Here is a 25,322-nt window from a genome sequence, read left to right as displayed (position 1 = left end):
GACACCGGGGCCTTGCCGGCCGTGGGAACGCGCCGCTTCCTTACGTGCATCTCCCAGGCACCCTGCTGAATTATCGCTTCATTTTAACTTCTGATTTCTGCAAGGGAAAGAGAAAAAGAAATTACGATGTATTTCCCTGACAGAATACTATAAAAAAAAAAAATCAAGAGAATTTGGAATGTCTAAAATATACCAGGGAAAAGTGTATTGCAGAAATGATTTATTTCATGCCAGCTCTCTTGCTAGATATTTAAACATACATTTCAAAAATATATCCAGTACATCAATAATTTAGAACACTACACAGAAAAATCTATAGCTCAGTGAATTCCCAAACAAGGTATTATGCACAGACTTGCTTGTATCATAAGGCAAAAGAAGCTAGTCTATCCATCAGCAGCACTCCTACTGACTACCCTTGATTCACACTGGAGAAAGAAGATCTTCTATTACTAAACCTACACTTACAAATCAATTCCCTTATCATCCATACACTTCTATAGAAACTTCAGGTATTTCTACAGAAAATAAAGAACTTCTCTARAATCAGAGAAAAATGCTAGGCTACCATTCTCAAACTGTCAGAATTTACAGGAATGTCAGATTTAACATTGTCCTGGAGAAAGAGCTGAAGCTGCATATTGTTATTGCCCACCCATTACAACTGAAACACAAAATATAAATTTTCAAGCATGCGGAGGAATACATTTCTAGTGCAGTTTAACAGAAACAAGAATAATCCTGATTAGGCTTCCAATAAGACTGAAACTCAATCCAATGCAACATAGTCAATGATAGCAATTAATACATTAAAAAAGGGATCTAGTTCAAAGAGCTATTTTGCTGGGAATGCTGTGTTTCTATTGACATAATAAAATAGTGCAGAAGTGTCAACTTCAGACTAGAYGACTCGATTAGAGGCACAGCTAAAATGAGTGTGAAACAGTACATATACCTGCAGAGTCCATTTGAAGAAAAAGATATAAAAATTTCAGTTTTGAAGTTTTACAAATAAATTACTCTGTAAAATTTAATCATTTTCTGAATTTCAAAAAAAAAAATCAAGTTAGGAGAGAATACATACCACAAAGAGCATTTTTGTTGCTGATTAAGATGTATGTGCATTTGCCCATTATGGCTAGGTTGGATTTCTTTAAGAAACCTCATGAAAATTTTTTACATCATAAAGTCATCTGTATTTGGTGTTGTGAATGCCCTCAAATTCCAAGCAATTAACAACAATAATGAAAACTGGAACAAAATAATGTATTTTTCATACAACAATTACATTACTCCCAAGATAATTTAATAAAGTACAAATCATCAGCACAGGAAATCAAAGTAACCACTTTTTAAAGTCCTTCATATGTAAAAATCACTGACATGGTTATGTTATATAATAGCAAGAACAAAAGACAGCAGCTTTCCCCCATTCCTATTAATTCTATTAATAATAATTTACTGCAGTGTTTGCAAAACAAAGGCAGGTTGTATTCTGTGATTTTTCCAGTAGTGTCATTTACAGTGGGATAAAGTTGGCTGTTTTTTAACACATTATCGTATCCAAATGTTGAAATGAGTCACAGTTCTCCCAAACTGCCACTACTTTTATTTTTCTTCATATAGAGACTCCCTCAGTTTACTTCTCTGCTACAGCTGCACCTCACAAAGTGCAGACAACTCATTTCCCATGAAGATTTTGGAATATATTATACTTTAAATGCCTGAAAACACAGAACTGAAATCCAAAGCTAGCAAGAACTTAAGTTTCTGTTAYGTTTGACTAGAGCTTGGGCTACCCAGTAATAAGCAGCCCACTCTGCATGTACCATTTTCACTCTCACCTTCCAAAGTTCGTTACAATTTGCTTGGATTCTTTGCACTGGTTTAAATACTTGATAGGATATTCAAACTTTGTACTAAGCTTTTTATTTGTATTTATTTTTGTGTTCACAGTTTAATAGGAAAGAGCGTGATAACAATGATGAAATGGAAGTACACCTGAACTGTTCAGAAGTAACATTAGAGATATGTGTCACCAATTATAAATAAATAYGACCATATTCTGGCAGAATAAATACACTAACATTCAATTTCCAAGAGCACATGTGCAAGGCAAATATTTTACCTAATCTGGAGCATCAAATATGTTGCAAGAACATCATTATTTTATAGTGCAGTYTCTGCTTAAACACATCAGAGCTAATGTTAAATTCTTTTAAGCTGAGGTACTGTTAAGAGTATAGCTACAGCAGCAAAGAACTGAGCAAGAGGTATCACAATCCAGCCATGAAGTGGGTGAATCTCCAGGCACTCACCCTCCAAGCAAGTTCTCTACTATTTATCTAAGCAGGAAAAAGAAAAAAAAAAAAGTAAAAAAACCCCCACCCTTATTTATCCAGTGTTCTTTTATAGATTTTCCCTCTTTYTTGAAAAAAAATCTGACTTTTTATTTGTAGGAAATCACAATTACTTTTAAACACTTCAAATTGATCAGCTTACTAAAATGCACTGAATTAGAGCAAGAATAACTGCTGGGCAGCACTGAACAATATAGGTAGAAGCCTGGCTTCGCTATCAACTCCTCAGCTAAACTCCAGTATCCAGGGAACAGGTGGGAACTCCCAGTTCTCCCCAGGGGAAACCTCCTGGGAGAGAGTCCATGGGCTCTGCTCCCTGTGCTTTCCAAAAGGAGCCACAGGTTACTTGGCTACTATACTGCAACATCTGAAAAGACCAGGAGATTCCCACCTTTCTGTATCAACAACTGAACTTCCATTGCTGTTCATTTACACTCTCCACTCTTCATACTGTGATTTGATGAAAATTATACAGAGGGTTTACACTGGGGATGAGCTAATTTTTGCACAAAAAAAAAAGTCCTAACCAAGTTTGCATTGAAATTTCTGTTAGCAACCATTTCACTCACTTCTGAGAGCAGAACTCAGGCCCCGTTAAGGCTTCATCCACCTCTCTGGGGTCAACAGCAGCTAGGTAAGACACCTGACAAATGTTCAGGAAAAAAAAAAAAAAAACCACAAACATTCCTTCTGTGATGGTCTATTAGCACTGAATTAGATCCCTCTATGGTGACATTTCAGGTGTTAAATGAAGACTTTGCAACTTATTTTGTAACTGTAATTTTAAAAATAGAAATACCAAGTCTAGGTACATTCACATGGTGTTCAAGAACATACATAAACCGAGCAACCCTATTCAGTTAATGCTGAATTTATACTTTTTTTTCTCTAAATACATCTAATATAAAAGTGTTAACATTGCAAAAGAACAGACTGCATAAAAGTGTCTCCCATTTTCTCAGCTTCCAGTCCCTGATGCAGCAAGAAGACTGTGATGAAATCAAAATATCTCTTAACATGTATTTTGGAAATTGTACATGCTTGGCCAAACGTGGACGTCACTGCCATTCACTGCATTTACCTAAGTGCTGAACTGACCCTTATTTAATGTCTGCCCATTTATTAATGCAATTACTTCAACACAAGCAGACTATTTTCCTCTTCATGGTAACAATTCAGTGCTACCACTAATGTACTAAATCAGAGGAGGTAGGTAGAATTTCATTAAAATTAAAAAAAAAAAAAAGATTTCTTTTAAGAATTAGTAGAAGATTTAACTCATGAAAATTTTCAGAATAACCGATTCCCAGCTGCTTTAAGGGCTGCCTGTCTTTTAAGCATGATGAGCACGACTGTTAGGCTKTTGAAGCATGATAAACTTCCAAGAGTTTACGATAGAAACTACCTCTATATTTCAGTCTCCATCACTTTGCAAAAAGCAMGTAAGAACACTCTCAAGTGGGAAAAACATATGACAAACTGCAATAAAACAACATTTTTAGTTAATCCAGTTTCCCAAGATATCATGAGTGTGACTACATCTTTTACCTTACGATTAAATTAGAAAATTCATTCAGCTAACTGCAGTTTAAAAATACACCTACACCACAAATTAATTTAAAATATTTTATACAGCTAGTAATTGGCATTTTGGAATGGCATTTAAATGAATAAGCATTTAATCTTTTCTGCAACAGCTTAGTGTAAGATACAGGCACCTTAGAGATAGATAACRTAATGCAACCAGGGCAGCTGGGACATCAGAAGTGTTTACAGATCCAGTCATGCTGTATAGCTCCCTTCTTCTAAAGAAACACTCTAAAACTTTAAATTGTGCCTGAAACAAGTGCAAACTGTAAAGTTTCAGTATGTAGTTCAATTTTCACATTACTTTTTTTTTTTACAGCTACAAAACCATTAATGTGCTAAGATTTTCAACTTTTTTACCTGTAAAAAACGTAAGCAGGCATCTTATCTTGGATAACGTGCTCTTGCTATTGCACTTATGCTCACATGACTGAGATAGTGAAATTTAGGTCCATATTCAATTATTTACACACGCTAAAGCCATTCAATTGCATATAGCATTGGAAGAGGGAGATGACCTTTCATGACCAATACACATGGCTCCAAAATACATGCCAGCCTATTTTATGAAGAACAGCCAGTCACTCCAATTTTCTGGTTATAAAAGATCTGATTCAAAGGCTGTTGAAGCCCGACGTAATTCACTAGATTCTGGACTAGGTATAAAGTTCAAATAGAAAAAAATTAGAAAGTGTTTACTATAATAAATTATATAACTGCACACCTTGGCTGCATTAAGATGTTCTCTGACTGTTCAGAAAAAACACCTTTCAAAACACCCTCTTCCCAAAACTTATATGTTACAATTCAAGTTGAGCCTTATGTACATTTACCAGCTTATTCTGTAGTAATTTAATTAATTAGTTTTCTTCTTTTGGTCATGACACAAAAGCCCACACTGATGCACAGCAGTATCTACAATAGAAAGGGCACAGTCTTCACACGGGTGGTAGAGTTATCATACAGGYGCATGTCCAGAAACGTAGTTGTTCCTTCATATTCTCTCTTTAAATGGAAATGATCTTTTCCAGTTCTGCGATACATCACAAATACAGTATTTTCCAATCAATGAGTAGGAAGGATTTCTATAGAATTTTCTTTAGTTTTAAGGAGTTTAGACATCATCAAATATTCTGCTTCGAGACATTGACAAGTATCTTCCACCAGGCTGGTACCTATATATTGAATGTTAACAAGAAGAAAGAAAGAAAAATCAGACAAAAAAAAGAATAATGATCTGTGAAATCATATGAAATCCATTGCACTCTATATACAACGGGTTACTATGAATAGTATCTGAATCTAGAATCTGAAATTCTACTGAACTACTTGTTTTTATGAGATTTTGTTAGGTGGTCATTAAGTGTCATGTGATGCACAGAAACAGTGACATGAACATATGGAGCCCAAAGAAACTTGGTTTCTCATTCTATATTCTAAATGAAAAGGTGAATGCCTTTTGTTTGTTTTAAATAGTAAAATATGTGAAGTTCTTTTTAAACCAACATTCAAAAGTTATTTGCTTGGATGGTTCTACTGCGTATTCCCATGTGAACAGTGGCATCCAAAATGACTAAAAGAAATGGCTGGACACTGGGAGGGGTCAGGAGTGGTGCTGAAAGGGCTGGGGGAAGAAGACTCAGATCACTGGTCAAATAGCAGAAGTGCCAGCACATGCAAAATGTATTTCATCTCTGCAGTAGCTATTAAAACACTGSGCACAAAGCTAGAAACTCATCTCCCTAGTGCTGTTACACTGTCCTAGAATGCTTGTAATCATTGCAGGAGAAAAAAAAATATATATATATATTTACTTTTTATATTTACGTTTTATAATATATTTTATATTACCATACATTACATATGTATATATATTTATAAATATCTATTTTATAATTTTATATTACTTATATTTCATTTTTTTTAAACAACTCCAGTTGTTTTCAGATGAATCAAGAAAAAAAGACTTTTAAAGTGCTTTATTGCAAAATGTTTCTAAATTGTAACTGCCTAGATAAAATATTCACCCACAAACTTCCTTCACAAATATGAGCAGAGCCTACCAGCTAATAAGATACAGGACTTGGGAAATTTGATGCTGGAGTTAGCTCTATTATAGACACAGCTATATAGACACTCTGCAGCATGAAGACATTATGTCCAACACATTCAAATATTTATCTTTTATTGAGATTCAGCAGCTCCAGTCCTCAGCTATATTCCTACAAGCACAGGCCCATTAATACTCAGTTTGAATTTCTGCAATCTTTTCTGATGGTCTTCCCATAGGGAAATCAAGTGACTTTTCTGAAATCTTATGAGACATTAAAGAGAGCCTCATGTTGTACGGATGCAGGTCATTTTTCAGATTCTTCACTTCTGTATTGCAGATTACATCAATAAATTACTTGATATTCAATTCAAATCTACCTCAGACATTTCTAAAATATTTTAAATAATAAACCCTTGGGTTTCATCTAGTTTTAAAAGAATTATTGTATGGTCAGAGAGAGGAAAGAAAAGAACATTTTAGAAAAACTATCACTACTAAATGGCGGTATTAGATCAGAAGACTGAAGATATTAATATTCTTTAATTTTAAATAAAATGGGCAACTCCTTACCTTCCGGACTCTGATTCAAGAGGATCATCGTTAACTGAGTCTGCATTAAAATCCAAAGGTTCCGCATCCTGCAGCAGTTCTATTCTGTCTCTCTCAGTCCTACCATTTGATCGGGTGTACTTTGATAGCGCTGRAGAGCACAAAGAGAAAGAGAGATTTGTTTACTATATAAGTGTCTTTTAAAGTTTCGCATTTCCAAATTTCCAAATTAAAATAATACATCTCACCCAAACATCAAACCTGATTTAGAATAGATTCAATATCTAACCATTTCTGGCTGCATGTTTTTTTAAAACGAACAAGTTTATGAATACAGCTGTTTTGCAATTCACTCTATCCCTTTCCTTAGACCAGCGGCCACAGTTTATTGCGGTATTGAAACACTGCATGTTAATGTGGTTAACATTAAAATAACTTTGCCTACCAGTGAAAATTTAAGTTTCCAACTGTAGTAGAGCAGAAAGTTCACCACAATTCTGCATGAAAAGCATGTTCAAAGCTTCTGCCTGTCTTGCACCTTCTCAGGTTACCTCAATACCTTGATTCTTCTTTCTTCTATTCAGTAAACTTTGTGAACAGTTTTGTAACACTTCACTCATCCTGTCACATTACCTATTTGTTCAGTTTCATCTCTCATGTTATCTTACAGAATGACATAAAACTTATAGAAAACATTTACAGAATTACAAATAAACTTTTTGGTAAGGCTGGAGAGTAGACAATAAAAAAAGGAAACTTTAAACACTTTTATTCTTCTTTCTCAAAAATTTCACGTGTAACGATCTAAAGAAGCTCATTTCACAGTAATTAGATGAACATCTACATGTTCATGTAAGAGGTTTCTGGCTTCACATTTGTTGGTGAATAATCTGATTACTTCAGTCTGAAGGAATCCTTTCGCAGGCAGAAGATTTTAACATATAGAAAACCCTCAACTTTAAGATGGATGCTCAATTTTCTTTCTTGATCACTACTGCTCTAATTGCAAACGTTACACGTCCYGTTGGAGATCCCTGTAACTGAGACCAGCCAGAACCTCCAGCCTAAACTAGAAAGAGAAGTGTTGAAGATGGGAGGAAATTCAGAACTCTCTTTGAGTGGCTTTAATGGGCAAGACGGTACCAGGCCACAAAAGGCGCAAAAGGGAATGTCTCAGCACTCTGTTCCAAGACAAACAGGAAACTATTTACTGTTATTCTGTTATTTATATAATCAACATCCTGGAGACAAAATATTAAAACAAAACAAAAAACAACAACAACAAAAAAAACCCCACCAAACAAACAACAAAAAACCACATGTATAAAAACAGCACAACGACTTACGCCTATTTGTGTTCGTTTCGGAGAAGCTGGACTCTTTTTGGTCTGTGTGGACAGCTCTGCTTCTAGTGGAATCTTCTCTGTTTCCATATCGCTCTTTCCATTCCTGGAAAAAAAGAAAAAAAAATTATTGGTTGCAAGTAAAGGATGGCACAATCAGGGCATAACTTGGATCAAGAGACATTCTGGATACCCAATATAGACCCAATTGGGCATCCATATCGAATACAAAAGTAATCCTATCGAAACATCACTGCTCAGTATCTTAATATAGGTATATACTTAATATAGGTAGATACTTTGCTTTTTTTTTTTTATTTGTTTGTTTTTTAAACCTTATTTTAAACTCAATATAMATCCCTACATGCTATAACTAGTCATCAGAAGAAAGAGTCACAGTAAGCAAGCTACAAATTAAGTTTACAGACCAGCTTTGTCCAGTTGCTYCAGGCCATGGTGCGACAACAGCAATCGCTTTTTATTTGGTTTTGTTTCTACTTCCACCTAGTGGTAGGACCCTAAAGTGTCCAGTTACTGACAACACAAACATTGGACAACTCATGTTTACTTTTGCTGTGTTTTCATTGTGTTTTAGCATTTATACTTTTTACTATGGATTATAATGAAGCATTAAAGAATGTCACATGCTTCTTTTAGGTAACAACTTAATTTCCCAACAGAATCTTTTCCAATGGTTCAAGTAACTTCAATACATTGCAGATTTTTATCTGGATCCCAGATGGTGAACTGGTAGGTTCAGTTGAAGTTACTGTTCTGATTTATGCCATGAGCTGTAACAGTTCTCAGCCTCAGAAGGATCAAACACTGAATAATCATGATCCAGTGAACTGCATGACTCAGAAAACCTTCATGAAGGAATGACCTACTTAATGCAAATTCAAACGGGTAAAATCTGAAATTGGGGTTACTGTTGAAATTGAAATCGTTCAGCAATCTTAACAGGATTGTTCAGAATATTCAGCACCTTACAGGTCTGGATCCTTTTTAAAAGGGATTTAGCATAAGGAAATACATGCATCACATCTGTAGGCTTAGGTCCATCTCACAGCACACTCAGGAAGAAGAGGATGCAAGTAATGCGACTACAACTACTCCCTCCTCTTTTAAAATTAAAATGTAAAAAACGTTTTCATACCCTTCTTCGATTTTCCCCTTCCTCCTGTCTTTGCCGTTTCCTTTTCTCTAGAAAGAGAGAAATATTTGTCTGTATTTAGACAGAAGGAAAATCACTATCAACAGAAAAAAAGGAAGAGAGAGAGAGAGAGAGAGAGAGAGAGAGAGAGAGAGAGAGAGAGAGAGAGGTCTTATATTTGTCTTTTACAAATGTAATTAAAATTCAGGATTAACTCTTCTTACTGGAAACTATTCATACAATAAAAACACAGACAGCTGCTTGTCAATCATTATGGAGTTTCTCATTAAAACTCAGTGACTGTGAATAAAAGCTTGGAACAAGGCACAAACCTTAAAACCAGATGGATGGCAAAGTACATGGAAACTTCTAGAAAGCAGCTGGAAACARTATGATGTTAAGATGACACTGAAGCAAAAGATTTCCATTTGATAATGGTTCAAGTTCTGTTTAGGCTAAAAACACCCCACATAATTTCTGCCAGCAACTATTCAGCTGAGATGTAACATAACATATCAAAAAGCAATCTTTTGAGAGAACAAGTGACATTYCTTCTCTTTCAAGAAGAAAAAATAATAATAATCCTGCTACAAATAAATCTAGTTCATTGGCTTTAATAATTAAGAAAGAGCAGTATCACAGTGCATTCAGATATTTTAACTTCTAAATCTTTACCCAAGAACCACAACAGCTTAGAACAACTTAAAGGACACTTTCAACAAAAGATGCCAGCAACAAATCAGTAAGARTCTAAAACTCTCTCCAAAACAGCAGGTAATTACAACTCCACAACATTACCTCCTTTCTGTGATAACGCACTGTACTTAGCTGAAACAGCAAAAAGAACTAAAGATGACAATAGAATTTGGAAGGAAAAGTTGAATGAACATTCCTACACCAAGAAACATTAAAATCAGGTTGTAGATGATAAAAAGGAAAAAAAAAAACACCAGAGGTGCTAATAATCATTACACGGGATCTTAATATCCTTGCATCAGACCAGTAATAGATCAGTGCTAACTTCAGASGAGCTCCACCTAACTGAATTTTAAAACAAGGCTCATCCAGGGCYTAAAATTTAGACACTAGTAGAAGTTTGCATTTTATTTTGGATGGGAACAAAGTCTGATACACTTCATACAGATTTACAGTTGTGAGGTTTCTATTGCCTCGGTGGGTTTCAAAATATTTACAAAATACTAAGTTACAAGTATCTTGCAACATTTTAGACATCTTTAACGCAACAATGTATTATTTCTTGTAGTCAGAATGAGATAACAGGATGTAATTTACCTCTTCTGATCAGTTCTTTTCCTTCATCAATCAAATCAGATGTCATTTCACTGTCCCCCATGAACTGCTGGAACCCCAGAAGATTCAAACAACGGGTTCCTAAACTGGTGAAAGCAGGGGAATAAGCAAATTTCTTTGTTAATCTACAATCAATAGTTTGGACATATTATACTGAAAAATGTAAAATAGCTTACTTGGAAATTATGGACAAATTAAAGAAACAAGCAACAAAGATTATTAAACGTATTGAGGAATCTATAAAAAAAATAGAAGATTGACAGGTTCCTAAATCCAAATGAAAGCAATGCAGTAACCCTACTTAGGAAGAGGAGAATGCTAACAGTAGCAGTAAAAATATTTAATGATCGAGAGTAGTGCAAATGATTTAAAATAGAACAACTGCTTGTAGCTTTCTCAGCTAATTTATACCTGTATTAGCTCCGTTATTCTTCTCAGTCAGAGTAAAATCACTCTGAAGATTCCACCTATTCTGATTTCTGCATTTCCTGAAACCACAGTGATATGGGAAGCCCCTTTCATCTTCATTTTCATTCAGGAGGAATATCTGGCACACTCTTAAGTTTTCAATTTTCCACCAGGGAATGTAACCTGTGTTTTTCTTGTTGTTGGTTTCCTCTCTAAATGGAGCATCTATAATATTTTGAAATTTGCCTTTGCCATATACTTATGCTGCATTTTAGATGGATTTTATAAAGGAGGCAGTTTTCCTTAATAGATTTTCATTTAACATTTAGTTCAGCATATATCTGAGTTCTTGAAGGCTTTACAATTTAAGCAAAGGAACTTTTTCTTCATTTTCTTTCCTTCCTTTTCACCATAGTATTAGACACTGATGATTTTTTCTTTCCCCACACTGCATGTCACCTAACCTGAAGCTAGACAGGAAAAAGCTAGGACTAGATCCTTCTGTTTTTACCTTTGGATATGCATAAGATATTAATAGATACTCAAGGTTTTGAAGTGCATTCTACATAATTCACAACTATACCTTACCCTTCAATGAATGACAATGTAAATTTGAAGGAGCAAAGACAAACTGGGCCAAATAGGGACTGACCAAGGACAATTCAGCTCTCACAGTGGTTAAGAGCAGGTATTTTGGAAGGATACAAGGACAAATCAAACAGAGTATTTGCCTCAAGTACCTTCCAGTATCCAACAATGGTTCAGGAAAACAGTACCTAGTTCAGGAAAACAGTATCACAGAACTCGAACCACCATGCTTTTAAAATTAAGTCTAGTAGCTGATCAGATGCTTGTTATGAGTGTGTTAGAAAGTCTATGAGCTAAAATTTCATCTTTTATTAATATGTTACACCTCAAATGCCAGAAGGAAAATCTCTTCCTAATCAAATCAATATTATTAAAGCAGGACTGTGATTCTTTCTATTTGCTTGCAAATTACTTACCTGAAGTATGTGGCAATACAGAGAATGACAACAAGCATGGGATAATATATATAAAATCCATCTGCAATGAAGGACAGCACTCTCATAGATCCCATTATCTGGAAAAATAGTACAAGAGTAAGTTCTACATACTCTAGACATATCCAGAAAGACATCTTGCCTTTTTCACAAATACACATATTGCTCTGCAGCTTTCGAAAGGTAGTTAATAATTATTTAGTTAACCATTTGAAGTGTTACCATTATAGATCTRTTTTAGGCAGTTGACCTGGAGTGCCAAGCAATAAAGTTACCTCTAGCAGGATGTTGACTCTGAGGTTTCTACCATACTAGACCTTTTTGCTTCACCTGACACAGAATCAGCTTCAAATTGGTCAATGATTGTACCTGCTGTAAAAGAAATTTCTAGACCAATAAACTATTTTCTGATAAAGGCAGAGGCGGCTGACTACCCTGCAAAATTAGTTGCTCACTTAAAATCAGCCTCATGGTTTTCAGTGCACAGTTAGGTTTGCTCCYGAAGCACAGAGACACTTCACACACTAAAGCTGGTAGAAGCTACAGCTGCACCTTTCAGCAAAAASTGAACCAAACTGAAACATGGAGCTACTGGTAATTACCATGGGTAGTGATGAGTATCAAACTCCTGGTCTATAATTCTACCCTGTTTAATATTAGTGAAATTCTGGGTAAGGTGGGGAGAACGATCTGAGTCTTAATAAAYCTAAACAAATGTCTCAAAATATTTTTCCTCTTTTCTAAATCATACAGAAGCCTCAAAAATATGTTTTTCTCTACTTACYGATGTGTAAGCAGTTGGCTGAGTGTGTTTATGAGAAATTGTTGCATCCATATGAGTCAAGCCCAAAAAATTCAAACATAAAGGTGGAGTAAGACGGCAAAATAACCTGTATAAATGTAAAGTGAAATACCTAAATACAGTTTCTTGCATTAAAAATACTAATAAATGGCAGCTAGATACAATATGAATTAATGAGGAAGAGTTTAATGGAATTTATATTCATATAATCATAAAAAAATTAAAAACATACATTAAATTTAAYGTTCTTTATTTGTCAGAAAATCTAGTTCAGAAAGCCATAGTTTATATTATGTACTCACATTCCACTGAAAAGGAGACTGTATGCATCTGTCTGATGATGTGAAGCTAAGTAATAATAGTTAAATACGCGGATCCTGAATACAGTAGAGTAAACACAGATACTTACGAAGAAGATGGTAAGAAAACAGGCCATCTAGAAGGGGGAAAAAAAAAAGAAAAAGGGAACACTTGAATTTAGAACTCTGGTTAGGGTTTTAACATTTACAGCCTATGTTTTCAACAGGTTGAGTGCACAGTACTATTTYTTCATTCTGAGAAGAATCAATAATATAAGCTGTAAGTAGCAGCTCGGGTTTTTTTTTTTTTCTAGTTTAACTCAAAAGCGCCCTGTGCTTCATGTAAGCAAATACAACTTACTGAAGGAATATATATGCTACTTCTTTCTTTCACGCAAATTAAATTACTATAATTGCCTTGATAATCACTATGATTGATTTGATATTTTCTTCCCAAAATAAGCAGTAACACAAGCCTTTTAAATTCAGCCTTTAGTGTTAAGTGTACTGGATTTTTCAGCTCAGCTCCTTTACTGATAAATTTGAGCACTCTTGGCTGCTCACACCTCTCAGGGCAGACGTTTTAAGTCAGGAGCAAATTAGTATTTAGGARAGGCTGCATACATGGCTCATTAAAGACATATCAGACACCAAGTCTAAAGTTCTAGGCTATTATTGCACAAATTATTCCACTATGTCCTACTTAGCTCAGGTGGAAAACTGTCTTGCAAAGAGAAGTGTAAGAACTGTAACTGAAGAAGTAACCTTCTCTGCAGAAGGCAAATTTGGTGTCACATATTTTAGAGACCTTTTGGAAGTTGACAGCTTTACAGCTTATTTATTTTAAAACCAGAATAGCCTACTATTATTGCAATCACAATCTAACTATAAACATCTTTGCTGATCGATTATTTCATACTTACCTCTATGTATATGTAATTGTATGTTTTTTCTGCCAGTTGTATGAAAACTGCAAATAAGGATARAACGGGTTTTGTGCTGAAAAAAGTGCACTCCGACCACACAACAATCACAGAGAACGTGGCCAAAACAACAGCAAGAACCCTGTAAAACCATGGTCGTAGAAGACATTCCCAGTACCATTCTGGTGAGAGAAGAAAAAATAGACATACACACACATGCCAAATTGGTTAATGTAAATTACACAACCAGAAATGGAACCGCCTTAAACTGCTCTAAGCTTCTTACACTTGCCCTTAGAACTAAGGCTGGGATCTGTGGTGTCATTCACTTAAATTCAGTGCTTTTCTGATGTCTAGAGAACTGGTTCAGCCCTAAGAAACCAGCTAGAGAACTGGGAGGGACAAGGTGCGTTCTTAGAAGATGCACAAGGAATCATGTCTCCAAATATTTGGTATAGGATGGACATAGGATTCTTCTTAATAGAAGAACTGTGTGTCCCAAAAACAAACTGTAACCATGATCCCCCAGTCTAAAGTTTCTATTTTTCTTTCTTCTTTTAAGAAATCTTTCTACCGTTTCTACTGCTATTACAACATATAACAGTAAGTTTCTTTAAGTTTATGGCCAAAATCATGAATCAATAGCTGTTGGCCATTACATCACAAAAGCTCACTAAGATGTACATTTGCTGCCCTCTATTATCATTGTGCTGTTTATGTAAAACAATCTAATTTTCTCATAGAAAGGTACGAGGTATTCCTTTATATATTCAAAATCTGCATGATAATACTTACCAACTGTTGGTGTGTAGAAATACTGAAAAAATTTATTCTCTGATTCCTGAGATTGAAAAGTATGAACAAACTGCCGACTTGCACTGGTTTCATTTTTTGCCACGTCTTCCAAATAAAAGGCTTGTTCTAAGAGAATTTGCCACTGGACTTGTGTGCGACGATGTCTCTGTACTGAATAAATTACCTGTAGTAAAYAAATCCGAAGAACCCCTGGTTACAGCATCCTTGTTCCAAGAAAGTCTTGTAAAATCCCTCAAAAATTACCACATTATAGAACTGCAGACTATAGAACTGCATAACTATTCTGTAAACCCAAAGGAACAGGAAGTTAATTCTCTTGAAAGTGATAGAAGAGGGCTACAAGAATCCTGAGTTTTAATGTTCTCATCATAATCTTTCTGGAAGTCAGTTGGCATTCCAAACTATGTTACTGTAACTGCAAAAATTTTCTTGATGTAGTAATCCCAAAATGCACAATCCTAAGCCAATCAAGCATCAAAATGCACATAAAATCTCAATTTGACTGTCTTTTATTCTCATTACACTACCATAAACAGGGTGTCATCTCATTCATCAATATACCTGCTTGTGAAGTTTGACCAAACTTTTTTCACTCGGATAACTGTTCTGTCTTTCATCAAAATCTTCATAATCATCCATGTTCCTACCCATTCTTTCCTGGTACTCTGTAGGACACTGGAAGGGAAAGGAAAATCAACTGAATTATGAAGCAGTAGTGAGTGTTCTTCATTATTAAAGTATTTTTTTGACATTTCACGAAAGTTAAGCTCACACTCTAAATATCGATTTTCCTTTTTGAAAAGGTTTTGGTAGCAGTATTTGTCTTTCACTAGTATAATAAAAATTCATATTTTCCTGTTCCAGAATAATCAACTTTTGTTTCTTAAAAAATACATATCTTAGTATACAGTAAGCAGATAAAACATATATTGTAATCTGTTGTATACTGTATAGAGAACTTCAACTAAAATGTGGCCAGCGGAAGTCACAATGCAAATTAGAGATTTTAAGTTAAGATGAAAATAAAGAATTAGTTACCTTTTTCAATATTGTATCAACACATTTTCGCAAAGGGTGATTATACTTGATACTTTCATTTACTTTACGAACCTCCTGTGCATAAAAAAAAGAATAAACAAATGAAAAATCCTTTCTCGTTTTAGTTGTAGGAAAAGAGGCAGCATTTTTTTTTCCTATCTGGTTTAGTTTAATATTATTAATTTAAGAAGCTTGGTAAGTATCCTATTATTCTGCTTAATTAATCTTATCTCCTGCTTATTTCCAGATAACTCACTTCTGAGACCATTTGACCTCATTCAAAAGAGCATTTATTATCAGTAATAAACAGATGCTACCTAATGGCTAGACAAGCTTTGTCAAAACTAGTTCTAACAGCTTATCAGTCATACTGAGAATTGGATTTCCTTCTTCATCCTATAGGCAACACAGACACAACCAGCCTTGGAATGAAATTAAGTAMTTGCATCCAAATTTTTACCCATTTCATTTAAAAGAGAATGAACATAAATTGTAGACATTGGGCAGATGGAACTAGAAGAGCATTTATGTAGTTCAAAAGGAGACYATATGAATACAGACCGCCCTTCAAGTTATAAAAGGCAGTTGAGCTGCCATGAGATAAAAATTCTCCACGTCAGGCAATATTTCTGCTTTGGATTTTACGTAGGACCTAGTGTCATTGAGTGGCAAACCACAGTGATACTCTCAAAACTGAGATATTTCACAGTATGTTTGTGCCACCTAAATTTTTCKGACACAAATGGCCTCCTTCCTCCCAACATCAGGAAATTCAGACATGACTAACAGCAATCTAGACCGCTTATATTTCACAGGGAAAGCTAATTACCTACCTCCATAATATCCTCTAAATTCTCTTCTGCATCTGCTTTTTCGGTCATCAGTTTGGCAGCTTTGAAATAGGTCTTCATGAGAAGATAACCCCGTTTGGCCCCATTCCAGTGAGAACGGGGAATTTCCACCAAACCATAACCCAGAAGCAACACAAGAAGAAAGAGACCCCAAGTGTTTGCTGCTGCTATCCCAATAGTCTGAAGTTGGTTCCTAAAAATACATAAATAAAYAAACAACCAATCTACACACATGGAAAGAACACATGTGAAATATCTGTGCAGGAACGAGGGGCACAAATGCACAGGAACAAGCCCAGTATCCTGTAATTCTGCTTGTTCAGGAACAATCTAATACTTTGCCACATTTGAAGCTGCTATGATTCTTCCTATCCTTTTGAAAGAGGCATGAGGTTCTTTTGCTTAGAGTACCCTCTCTGGAGGGAAACAAGAAGGAATCTATTGCTTTAGAAAACAAAAGAAGGTGGCAAACTTCCTAAAACAAAGCACCCCTATAAGAAACAGCCTCTTCCAGCAGTAAAAGTTGAAAACAGCTAAGCAGTAAACAGTTGAGTGTACTACAGCATATAACGTGCAAGACTAACATTACAAACAGCAATGATTTTGACTTACCTTAAGGCCATTAAACTGACTCTACATTACACAGAAGTGCTAGACAGGAGGTACAGGCTGGCATACTTGTTTTAAGGTTGTWATTTTCAAAGGACTGAAAAGGTTTTAGCATTAGTTTTGCAAATACATTTGTTAGAGAAGAAGAAAAAAACACTGCAAATATAAAGGGATTCCTCAAACCCAAAGAAAAATCAAAGAAAAACACATTTAATCTATAGAAGATCTATCTGTGATGACATATTTTTTACAGATTTTGTGCAAGTACAATACACCCCTGTTCTTACCATTGCAAATTGAAGTTTGGGTTTACAGCCACATAAATTAAAAAAGCTCCAAAAATCAGCAAGTAAGTGCCATAATAGATTGCATTCTCGATCAACGCAGTTTTAATCTTCCCAGTAATGGAGAACCCTCCTGATCTCGCATACGACTGCATGAAGGGTAACAGAATCCTAGGAAGAAAAAGAAAACAAACAAACAAAATAAAAAAGAACAGCTCATCTCAGCCAGAAAAAAGGAAAAGTGCACCTGTAACTAGGTATCAAGACAGGGCCTTTAACTTAAAAAGTCCCAAGCTTCTAGCAAAATGTGTTAGCTACCCTATGCTTTTATTCTGCATACACTGGTCTGATGGCTATAAATAAATTGTAGATAAAAACATGTCAGTTAGCTTTACCATAAGAAATAACAGACAAAACTAAAGTTGATCTTTCTGACTGAGCTAAAAAGATGGTGATTTGATTATTAGCTGATTAGAAACCATACATTGATCTAGACCAAAAATATTCACATTACTTGTTGGAGCAAGACGGTCAACCTTGGCTAAGGCTTCAGATCCTTTAGATATATTTGAGGCACTTTAGCAAAATAACGGTCATTCATAGAACTGCATTTTATACACATAGAGAGTAAAGGAAAAAACAAAACAACACCCTGTAGATAAGATTCCTATTATAGAGAGATTCTATATATTTTATTCTTTAGTAATATAACTTTTTATACTCTTATGCTCACAAGTAAAGTTAGAGATAAAGAACATGGAGTTGGGAATAGAAAAAGACAAATTTCTGATCACTTAGAAGTAATCTTCTGCATAAGATGTTGTAGGAACAAAACAAGCTTTAATAAAGTTATATCCAATAAAACCAAGTACTCTAGAGTGCAACTCAGAAATTTCTAACTAATTTTACTACTGGGTAAGGGAAAAGAAAACAAAAAAACTTTTCATATCACCTCCCCATGAAAAAATTGAGAGCAAACTGTCTAGTTTCTACTCCAAAAGCGAACCGAGGTAAATAGCTTTCATTTGAAGAGGCGGAGCAGAAATATAAGGTCAATTGAATGCATTAACAGAAATCTTTCTTGAGTAAGAAGTAACAGATGCGATTAGATAGCTTTGTGGAGTAGCAATATATACTCTTAAGGAGTACAGTAAGACTGTTAAGATGTTATAAAGGTATCAYGGTCTTTGTTACATTCCTTTGCTTTACTTACCATGTTAAAAACTGTGAWGTCCAATATACAACACGCCAGAAAATTGGCATAATCCCATTAGGAATGTAACTCCATGGTTTGAAACACTTTGGCTTGCTGTAGTAATATAAGAGAKCTTAATGTTAGTTGTACAGTCAATATTATAGGGTTTTTTTTTCTATAAATTCCCCCATCCAGAAAAGAGACTTTGAATATGACATAGTCAGTAGTCAAAATCACAGATACATCTAAGAGAATAAAATGAATCACCATGAAAAATATCTACCATTCTTTAAAGTTTGAAAATTACTGTTGTTATACATAAATGCTGAGCAACAAACACAGATGCATTTTCCTTCACTGTCTTTTCCCTTGCAAAATCCTTACTTAAAAACATTCTAAGAAAGAAAATATACAGCTCATACCTTGGAGCAAGCGTAACGTAGGAGCCATTATTTTCTGGAGGGCTGGAGTTAACAGCAAGTTTGCAGCGATTATATATAGTCTATAAAACACATAACTTTACATTAACGACTAGAAGAAGGCACAACAATTACATAAAAGGTTGCTTTTTAGAAAACACTTCTTGCATTCCACTTTTACACTTGAAAGTAATTAAACTAGCAAAAAGCAAKCTTTCAAATAAACATGCAATCTACAGGGCCAGTAACAGAAAAAGTGAATYTTTTTATTTGTTCAGATTACAAGATATACTATAAACAACTTAATAATGAAATTTTAAAGCAAGCGTTGGTTTACCTGATGAGGGCATCAACAAAAAAAGAAAGTCAGTTGTAAACAGAGAAAGAGTCAAATCAATAATTGTATTTAACAGTATACATTTGAAAAATGTATCTTGTTTAGGATTTCTATTTTAAAGGTATAATTGTCTTCTGAAATTATGAGTTTAGAGGAATCACCTACATATGTATTCAATGAAGTAGGACAATCTTAGAAGTTTCTCACCGTGCTAACATCCAGAGGCAGTATAAACACAATAAGGAAGCAGAGGTACCAGGCCAACAAGGTTCCTATGATCACCAGCCTATGCTGTTTCTTGAAGTCTCCATATCGATGAAGYAGGAATAAAGCCAGGAAAAAGACAAATACTATCTCAAGGCCCAAAGCGGCACCACTCATTATTGAATGTTCACTCCAGCCACGCAGCGCAGCTCAGTTAAGGAAGTGAATTAGAACTGTAAGACAAGAAGACATTTCACCACATTAAAACCTCTAGAAGACCCGCAGAAAACAGAGCTGTGTAACAGAAGTTCACTGAAAACCCTAATGCCTTTTCTAGTTCACTTGAAAAGAACTCTGATSAGATGAAGCAAGGTGTCTTTTCAATTTTATTATTTTAGCAACATACTATGATAACTCCTCTTGCTATATTCCAATTCCAGAAGTCAAGTCTCTGCCACTAACTAAAACTATAATAATTTTTAGACTGGTATAAATTTCAAAAGAAACTTCACTGTTCCTTTTTTATTCTAGGAGAGATCAATTATTTTGAAAAGGCCAGATGAAAGGTTTAAGATCAAATTTATTTCCAGAAAGCTACTGAGAAAAAWTTTTAAATAAACAGTTTCTTAATTATGCATTTAAATCTTCTACTCACAATTAAGAGCATAAGGATAGGRTATGTCAGTCTAGCTCTTCTAGATTTGAGAATTCATGTACCAAGAGGCAGCAGGTTAATTCATCTTCCTACCCCACCTCTGCTCTTCAGAGAAACAGAGGTCTCTGTTCAGCATTTGTTATCAGTACCACTGGAATTTTGCTTTGCTCACCCTTKGGATTTATTGACACTGTGTTCCAGGCAGACAGGGCTGTTAGGAATGCCTACAACTTCCAACAGGCCTTCTGTTAGTTAGGCAAAGGCTGCACAAAYCCCAGTTTACACAGGAATCAGGGAGGAGCAAATTAAAGGCTAAATTCAATTGCCACAGAAGTCAAGGARGCTGCTTCTTTTGACCAGCAACCAGATTTGACCCTGAAAACACTGGCAGACACATAAAGATCCAAGCACTTGCTGATTTCTTTGTTTCTGACACGCACACAGATTGCCCAGCCCACACCCTCAGTCTGTAATCCCTGCTGTACCTCCTGGCCATGGAATGTTCCTGCAAAAATAAGCCACTTGGAGCAGATCTCCACTGCTTGCCTCTAAAAAGGAAAGAAACAAAGTCACTYGCAGTATTTAATCATAACAACAATAAATTTACTTTATGTGAATTATCACCTAATTATCACCTAATTTTCTAGAAATATAACTGCTAAAGGTTTTTATTCTAAAGAATCTCCAAAACACCAAATATGCCAAGGCTATAAGCCTGGTAAGACAAATAAGCTCACAACAYTGACCCATAACATCCTGCAAGGATCATTCCCTAAGATAAAATGGTTGGTAGCTGGTATGCAGTTAAAAATGCTGCGACAGGTGAAGAATTAGTACATTTAATTTCTAGGAAATGGTAGCTACTGCTGTCAGTAAGTAAAAATAATCAAAAAAGCATTCACAAACTTAGCATGATCTGTTAGAGAAGACTTCACCAATTTGTTATATTTTTAAGGTTTCTAATGTTTTCAAATACGCTTAATTTTAACCTATGACTTCATATGCTTTTTGCCCTCACAATTTATTTCTCTATTCAGACAGGCTAGTTTACCCACTTAGGCTGCTGTTTTAGCTGGTTTGATACAATTGAAATAAGCTTTTACTATGGCTTCCCTGCTTGCATTTGCAGTGCCTTCACTTTTCACTAGAAATTCCATTTTAAAACATACTGCCACTAGTGATTCCATCAACTTATTTTAAATCTCTTAAAAAAATGGTGAAATAAACCAYAGTAAATGAAATGCTTTAAGCACAATCTCTCAGGATAGTGTTTAGCAGACTCCTATGTATGAGATCTAAGCAGTAAAAATTGTCTTATTCCCAGTTAAAAAAGTTACAAATTTGCAACACTGGCACTTCCTATAATTCTGCCATATATCCCTGAAAATTTGCCATTTTACTGCTTTCACATTTAATTCCCCAACAGTTAAAGCAGTTTGGCAGCTCTACATTGGCTTTTACACAGCATTTTGTTTCCTGAAAAGAATAAGGTGCATGTGTGAAGTCCACTGTTGTCAACTCCCACACCACTTGAACCAGAAATCTCACACTATACCGTAACGCTGTTTCCAAATTTTGCATGAAATGATTTACTAGCACACTGTTCATTTTGGAAACTAATATAATTACTACCTCAATCTCTCTGAATTGCCCTGAGATTTTTTTCTACAGCTTTCTCACTACTCTCCCTGACACTCTTCCCCAACTTCTACAACTGGCTGGAAAACCCACAATATTACACCTATGGCAYGAGAAGGGCTAAACTGAGGGTCAAAATTGCTTCTCACATCTTACTGAAACTTATAAAGAAAAGCACAACCTGCATGAAGCTCACTAAATTCCTAAATCCTTCACCCTTAACAACACAATGCTGTTTTCCAATCTGTATTTGGGTAGTTTTGATAAATCCTGCTCCAGTATCACCTGTCACAGAACTCCCTTCCCCTGCCACATGCTTCATCTCTGAACCTTTAAGGCATCCTGATTTCCAATAACACACTAAAATATGCCCATAATCCCTCCGAGCTTTGTGCTTTCTTTAGTTTTAATAACCACATAACTTCACTACGGAAACTTTGAAAATATGGCAGAGTAGCTGATCTTATTCGTGTAGCTTCACCTCTCTATGCACCAGTAGTTCCCGAACTTCCCTAGTTTGGCTACAAAAACATCATGTTAAACRGAATCAAAGCCCAGATATGGGACATTAAGTGATTTTTCTCATATATAATCCACCTGCTGGTGTATTAAGAAAAGAGATTAGAATACTTTTACAGTTTATCTTTGACAAACCCATGCTGGCTTTACTCATGTTTTATGGTCTAGATGCTTAGAAATTGGCTTTGTTTTAAAATTATTTTTCAGGAACTCAAAATGAAGCTGTTCATTCTCTTGTTCTCCCTCCTGTTCTTTAAATAATAATAATAATAAAGACAGCCAAYGCATTTCTGTTTTTCATATCTTTGGTACTCCAGCCAATAACTTCTTCAGTCTTTGTTGTACTTCTTAAACTAGTGCAATGCAGAAAAGTTACATTTCTAAAATTCCTGGATATTTTCAGCTAAGCTACTTTGAAGAACCAAATGACTAGAGATTTCCCTGCCATATCCTATATTTAAAAATTTAAAAATTGTAATTATATAAAAGAAAGAAGAAAAAAAAGTCTTTCACAAATGAAGTTACCAGGCTGTGGATGAGCTACCAAAGACAGCAACAGTCAAAACTAAGAGAACCAGCTGCGAGACAGCACCTGCCCCCTGAGGATGAACCCACATTTCCGTGACGACTATAAACTGAGAACTGCTTCCCGAGCAAAACACCCACGCTCAGCTCYGTAGCGACCTTTGCCTTCCTGCCAGGCGACAAGTCTAATTGCTAATCAGTTTCTTCCAGTACATCTACCTCAGAAAACAAAAAAAAAATGAGGTCTGCCACAACAGCCCTGAGAGCTTTCTGAGGCCTGACTTAGTCTGGGGAACGATGCTGAAGAACCCATTTTTCAGACATGTTCAATTAAAACTTTTGGACTGATGGAACCACCTCCTATCAACAAATCTTAACACTCCCATCAACAAACAAGGAGCTAACTTAATTTTTCCTTGATTACTCATATATTAGAAATCTTACGTATAAAAGGAAAAAAAAAGAACAAGATATCAAGTAACATTAAAAATAATCCTTCCAGCCATCTCCATGTCCAAGTCTTCTGATGTGTGYGCATCTTTTCCTTTATTACGCAGTATCCACTGCAGCTTGGAAAAACAGTAAGGATTTACAAGCAGGCAACAAATGAAGAGCTTCTGTATCTTAATTCAAGAAGAAAACTACCTGAAGAAAGAATCTAGCCACAGGCTGCCCAAGAGGACTGACCAGAGGAGTTATCCAGCTGCACTAGCAACAACAGCCTCTGAAAGGAATCAACAAAACGTCTGCACAGTGTCTGTGAAACACGAGTCTGCTACACGCAGATATTCCATTAGCATCCATAACCTCAACTATCCGGAAACTAAACAACGCATTAAATGGATTACATTTAATTGCTGGCATATAAATATTTAAGGAAACTACTGGTTTTGTATCTGTCAATGACAATAAAAAATTACAATAATATGTAGTACTGAGTGCATGCAAAATAGGAGCATTCTGATCTGGTGAGAAACTGGGTCTTCCATGGGATCGGTAGATAAAATGTAATTGCTTTGCTGAGATAGATAAGGATGTTCAAATCCACAGCACAAATCCCAGTAAGTTCACTTGCTTTAGCTGACACTTTCCRGCCCTCGGATGGGAGGTACTAAGTGCCACTAACACTGATGGTTTCAGAGAGGAGAGCACTATGGAAACAACGGGTTRAAGAAACAACCTACTTGGAGGAGCGGAAACAGAGAACACAAAAGCTGATCTAGTTGCCATAAGAACCTAAAAAAAAACCCACCACACACAACAAACTGTTATTTGGGCAGCCTGAGCCTAACGCACCCACAAAGAGCAGGTGTTGGGGTTAGAAACACAATGTGGTCAATCAGATCAGAAGCCTAACACTGCAGTAAGACAAACCTCGGTCATTTGGTAATTTAGTTTTAAAATACATAATTTTATTTTATTCCTTTCACCAAATACTTCTGCATTCACTTGCTCATAGTGAGAAAGAAGAAAGAATATTAAAGAGTAAGATGACGGAATAAAAAGGGATGCAGAATAGCAGGTTAAATGTGGACAGTTTATTTTCTTAATAAAAAAAAAAAAAGAGAAAACAAATAAGCATACAGAAAACCACGGACTATCATTTGATTATCAAGTAACCTCTAAAGCACCATTCCACGATGTTAGTTAACAGGGGAAATGGTTAATGCTAAACGCTCCACAAAAATTGATGCCAGCTGAGTCACACCAGTGACTGTATCCAAGTTAATAACCGTGTGTGACCTGCCCGCCTTTCCGTGGCCGTCTCCAGACAGGCGGGCAGGGCTCTCCATCACCCTGGCACAAACAAGGAGCAGCCTTCAGGAGCCGCTTGCTGAGTAAGGGCAGAGCTGCAGGCGTGCTCAGAATTAGTTTCCTATCCCCACCAGTTTCCAAACATGCAATTTGGATATCAAGGGTGAGGAATGATATTACTGGAAACAGAACTGGGATAAACATCCCGAAGTCCTGCGTGGAAACAGCACGTGTGTTTTGGACGGGAGTGGCCGGTGACGTGACGGGAAGATCGGACAGACAGAGCCCCCCCGGGTCCCTCATCCCGCCCGCGCCCACGGAGCTGTTCCCGGGGCAGGACACGCTGTGGAGCCCTGCAGGAGCAGGGCCACCCCCGGCGCGCTCCGCTCTGCCCAACCACATACCTACACATGCCGCAGCTGCCACAGCTTCGCGCTCGCCGACCAAACAGCGCGCACTSCTAACCCTGCGGAGGCCACGGAAACGATAAACAAACGGACAAAACGCCGGCACCTCCGTGTGAAACGCACCCGCCAAGACACAGCAGGACAGAGGAACGCAGGGGGCTAAGGGCAGCCCCCACGGCCGCCCCGGCCCCTCGCAGACACCCGCAGCCCGCCCCGCTCGGGGGAGCCCGGGCCGCCCTCGGGCGCCGGGGGCTCCGCGC

General features: G+C 36.3%; 1 protein-coding gene across 2 annotated transcripts; it reads right to left on the bottom strand.

Annotated features, from left to right (window-relative positions):
- Positions 1-1,632: 1,632 nt before the first annotated feature.
- Positions 1,633-25,103, bottom strand: LMBRD2 (LMBR1 domain containing 2). 2 transcript variants are annotated; one of them, XM_026038026.1, is made up of 19 exons: positions 25,060-25,103; positions 20,704-20,766; positions 19,567-19,796; positions 19,026-19,105; positions 18,622-18,717; positions 17,412-17,579; positions 16,498-16,708; positions 15,665-15,739; positions 15,188-15,301; positions 14,606-14,789; positions 13,811-13,992; positions 12,891-13,024; positions 12,571-12,676; positions 11,769-11,866; positions 10,339-10,442; positions 9,049-9,095; positions 7,896-7,998; positions 6,571-6,700; positions 1,633-5,122 (listed from the first exon to the last, which is right to left on the bottom strand). In XM_026038026.1, the coding sequence occupies exons 3-19, from the start codon at positions 19,738-19,740 to the stop codon at positions 5,062-5,064; spliced, it is 2,067 nt and encodes a 688-aa protein (XP_025893811.1). In that variant the 5' UTR covers positions 19,741-19,796; positions 20,704-20,766; positions 25,060-25,103; the 3' UTR covers positions 1,633-5,061. The 2 variants fall into 2 exon arrangements, with proteins under 2 accessions (XP_025893811.1, XP_025893819.1); XM_026038034.1 differs by lacking the exon at positions 20,704-20,766 and having other exon boundaries at positions 25,060-25,097.
- Between the last annotated feature and the right edge of the window lie 219 nt (positions 25,104-25,322).

This window comes from Nothoprocta perdicaria, unplaced genomic scaffold, assembly GCF_003342845.1.
Source record: "Nothoprocta perdicaria isolate Ctin4 unplaced genomic scaffold, notPer1 scaffold_1, whole genome shotgun sequence".
NCBI classification, from domain to species: Eukaryota; Metazoa; Chordata; class Aves; order Tinamiformes; family Tinamidae; genus Nothoprocta; species Nothoprocta perdicaria.
This window is presented reverse-complemented; position numbering and strand designations above follow the sequence as displayed.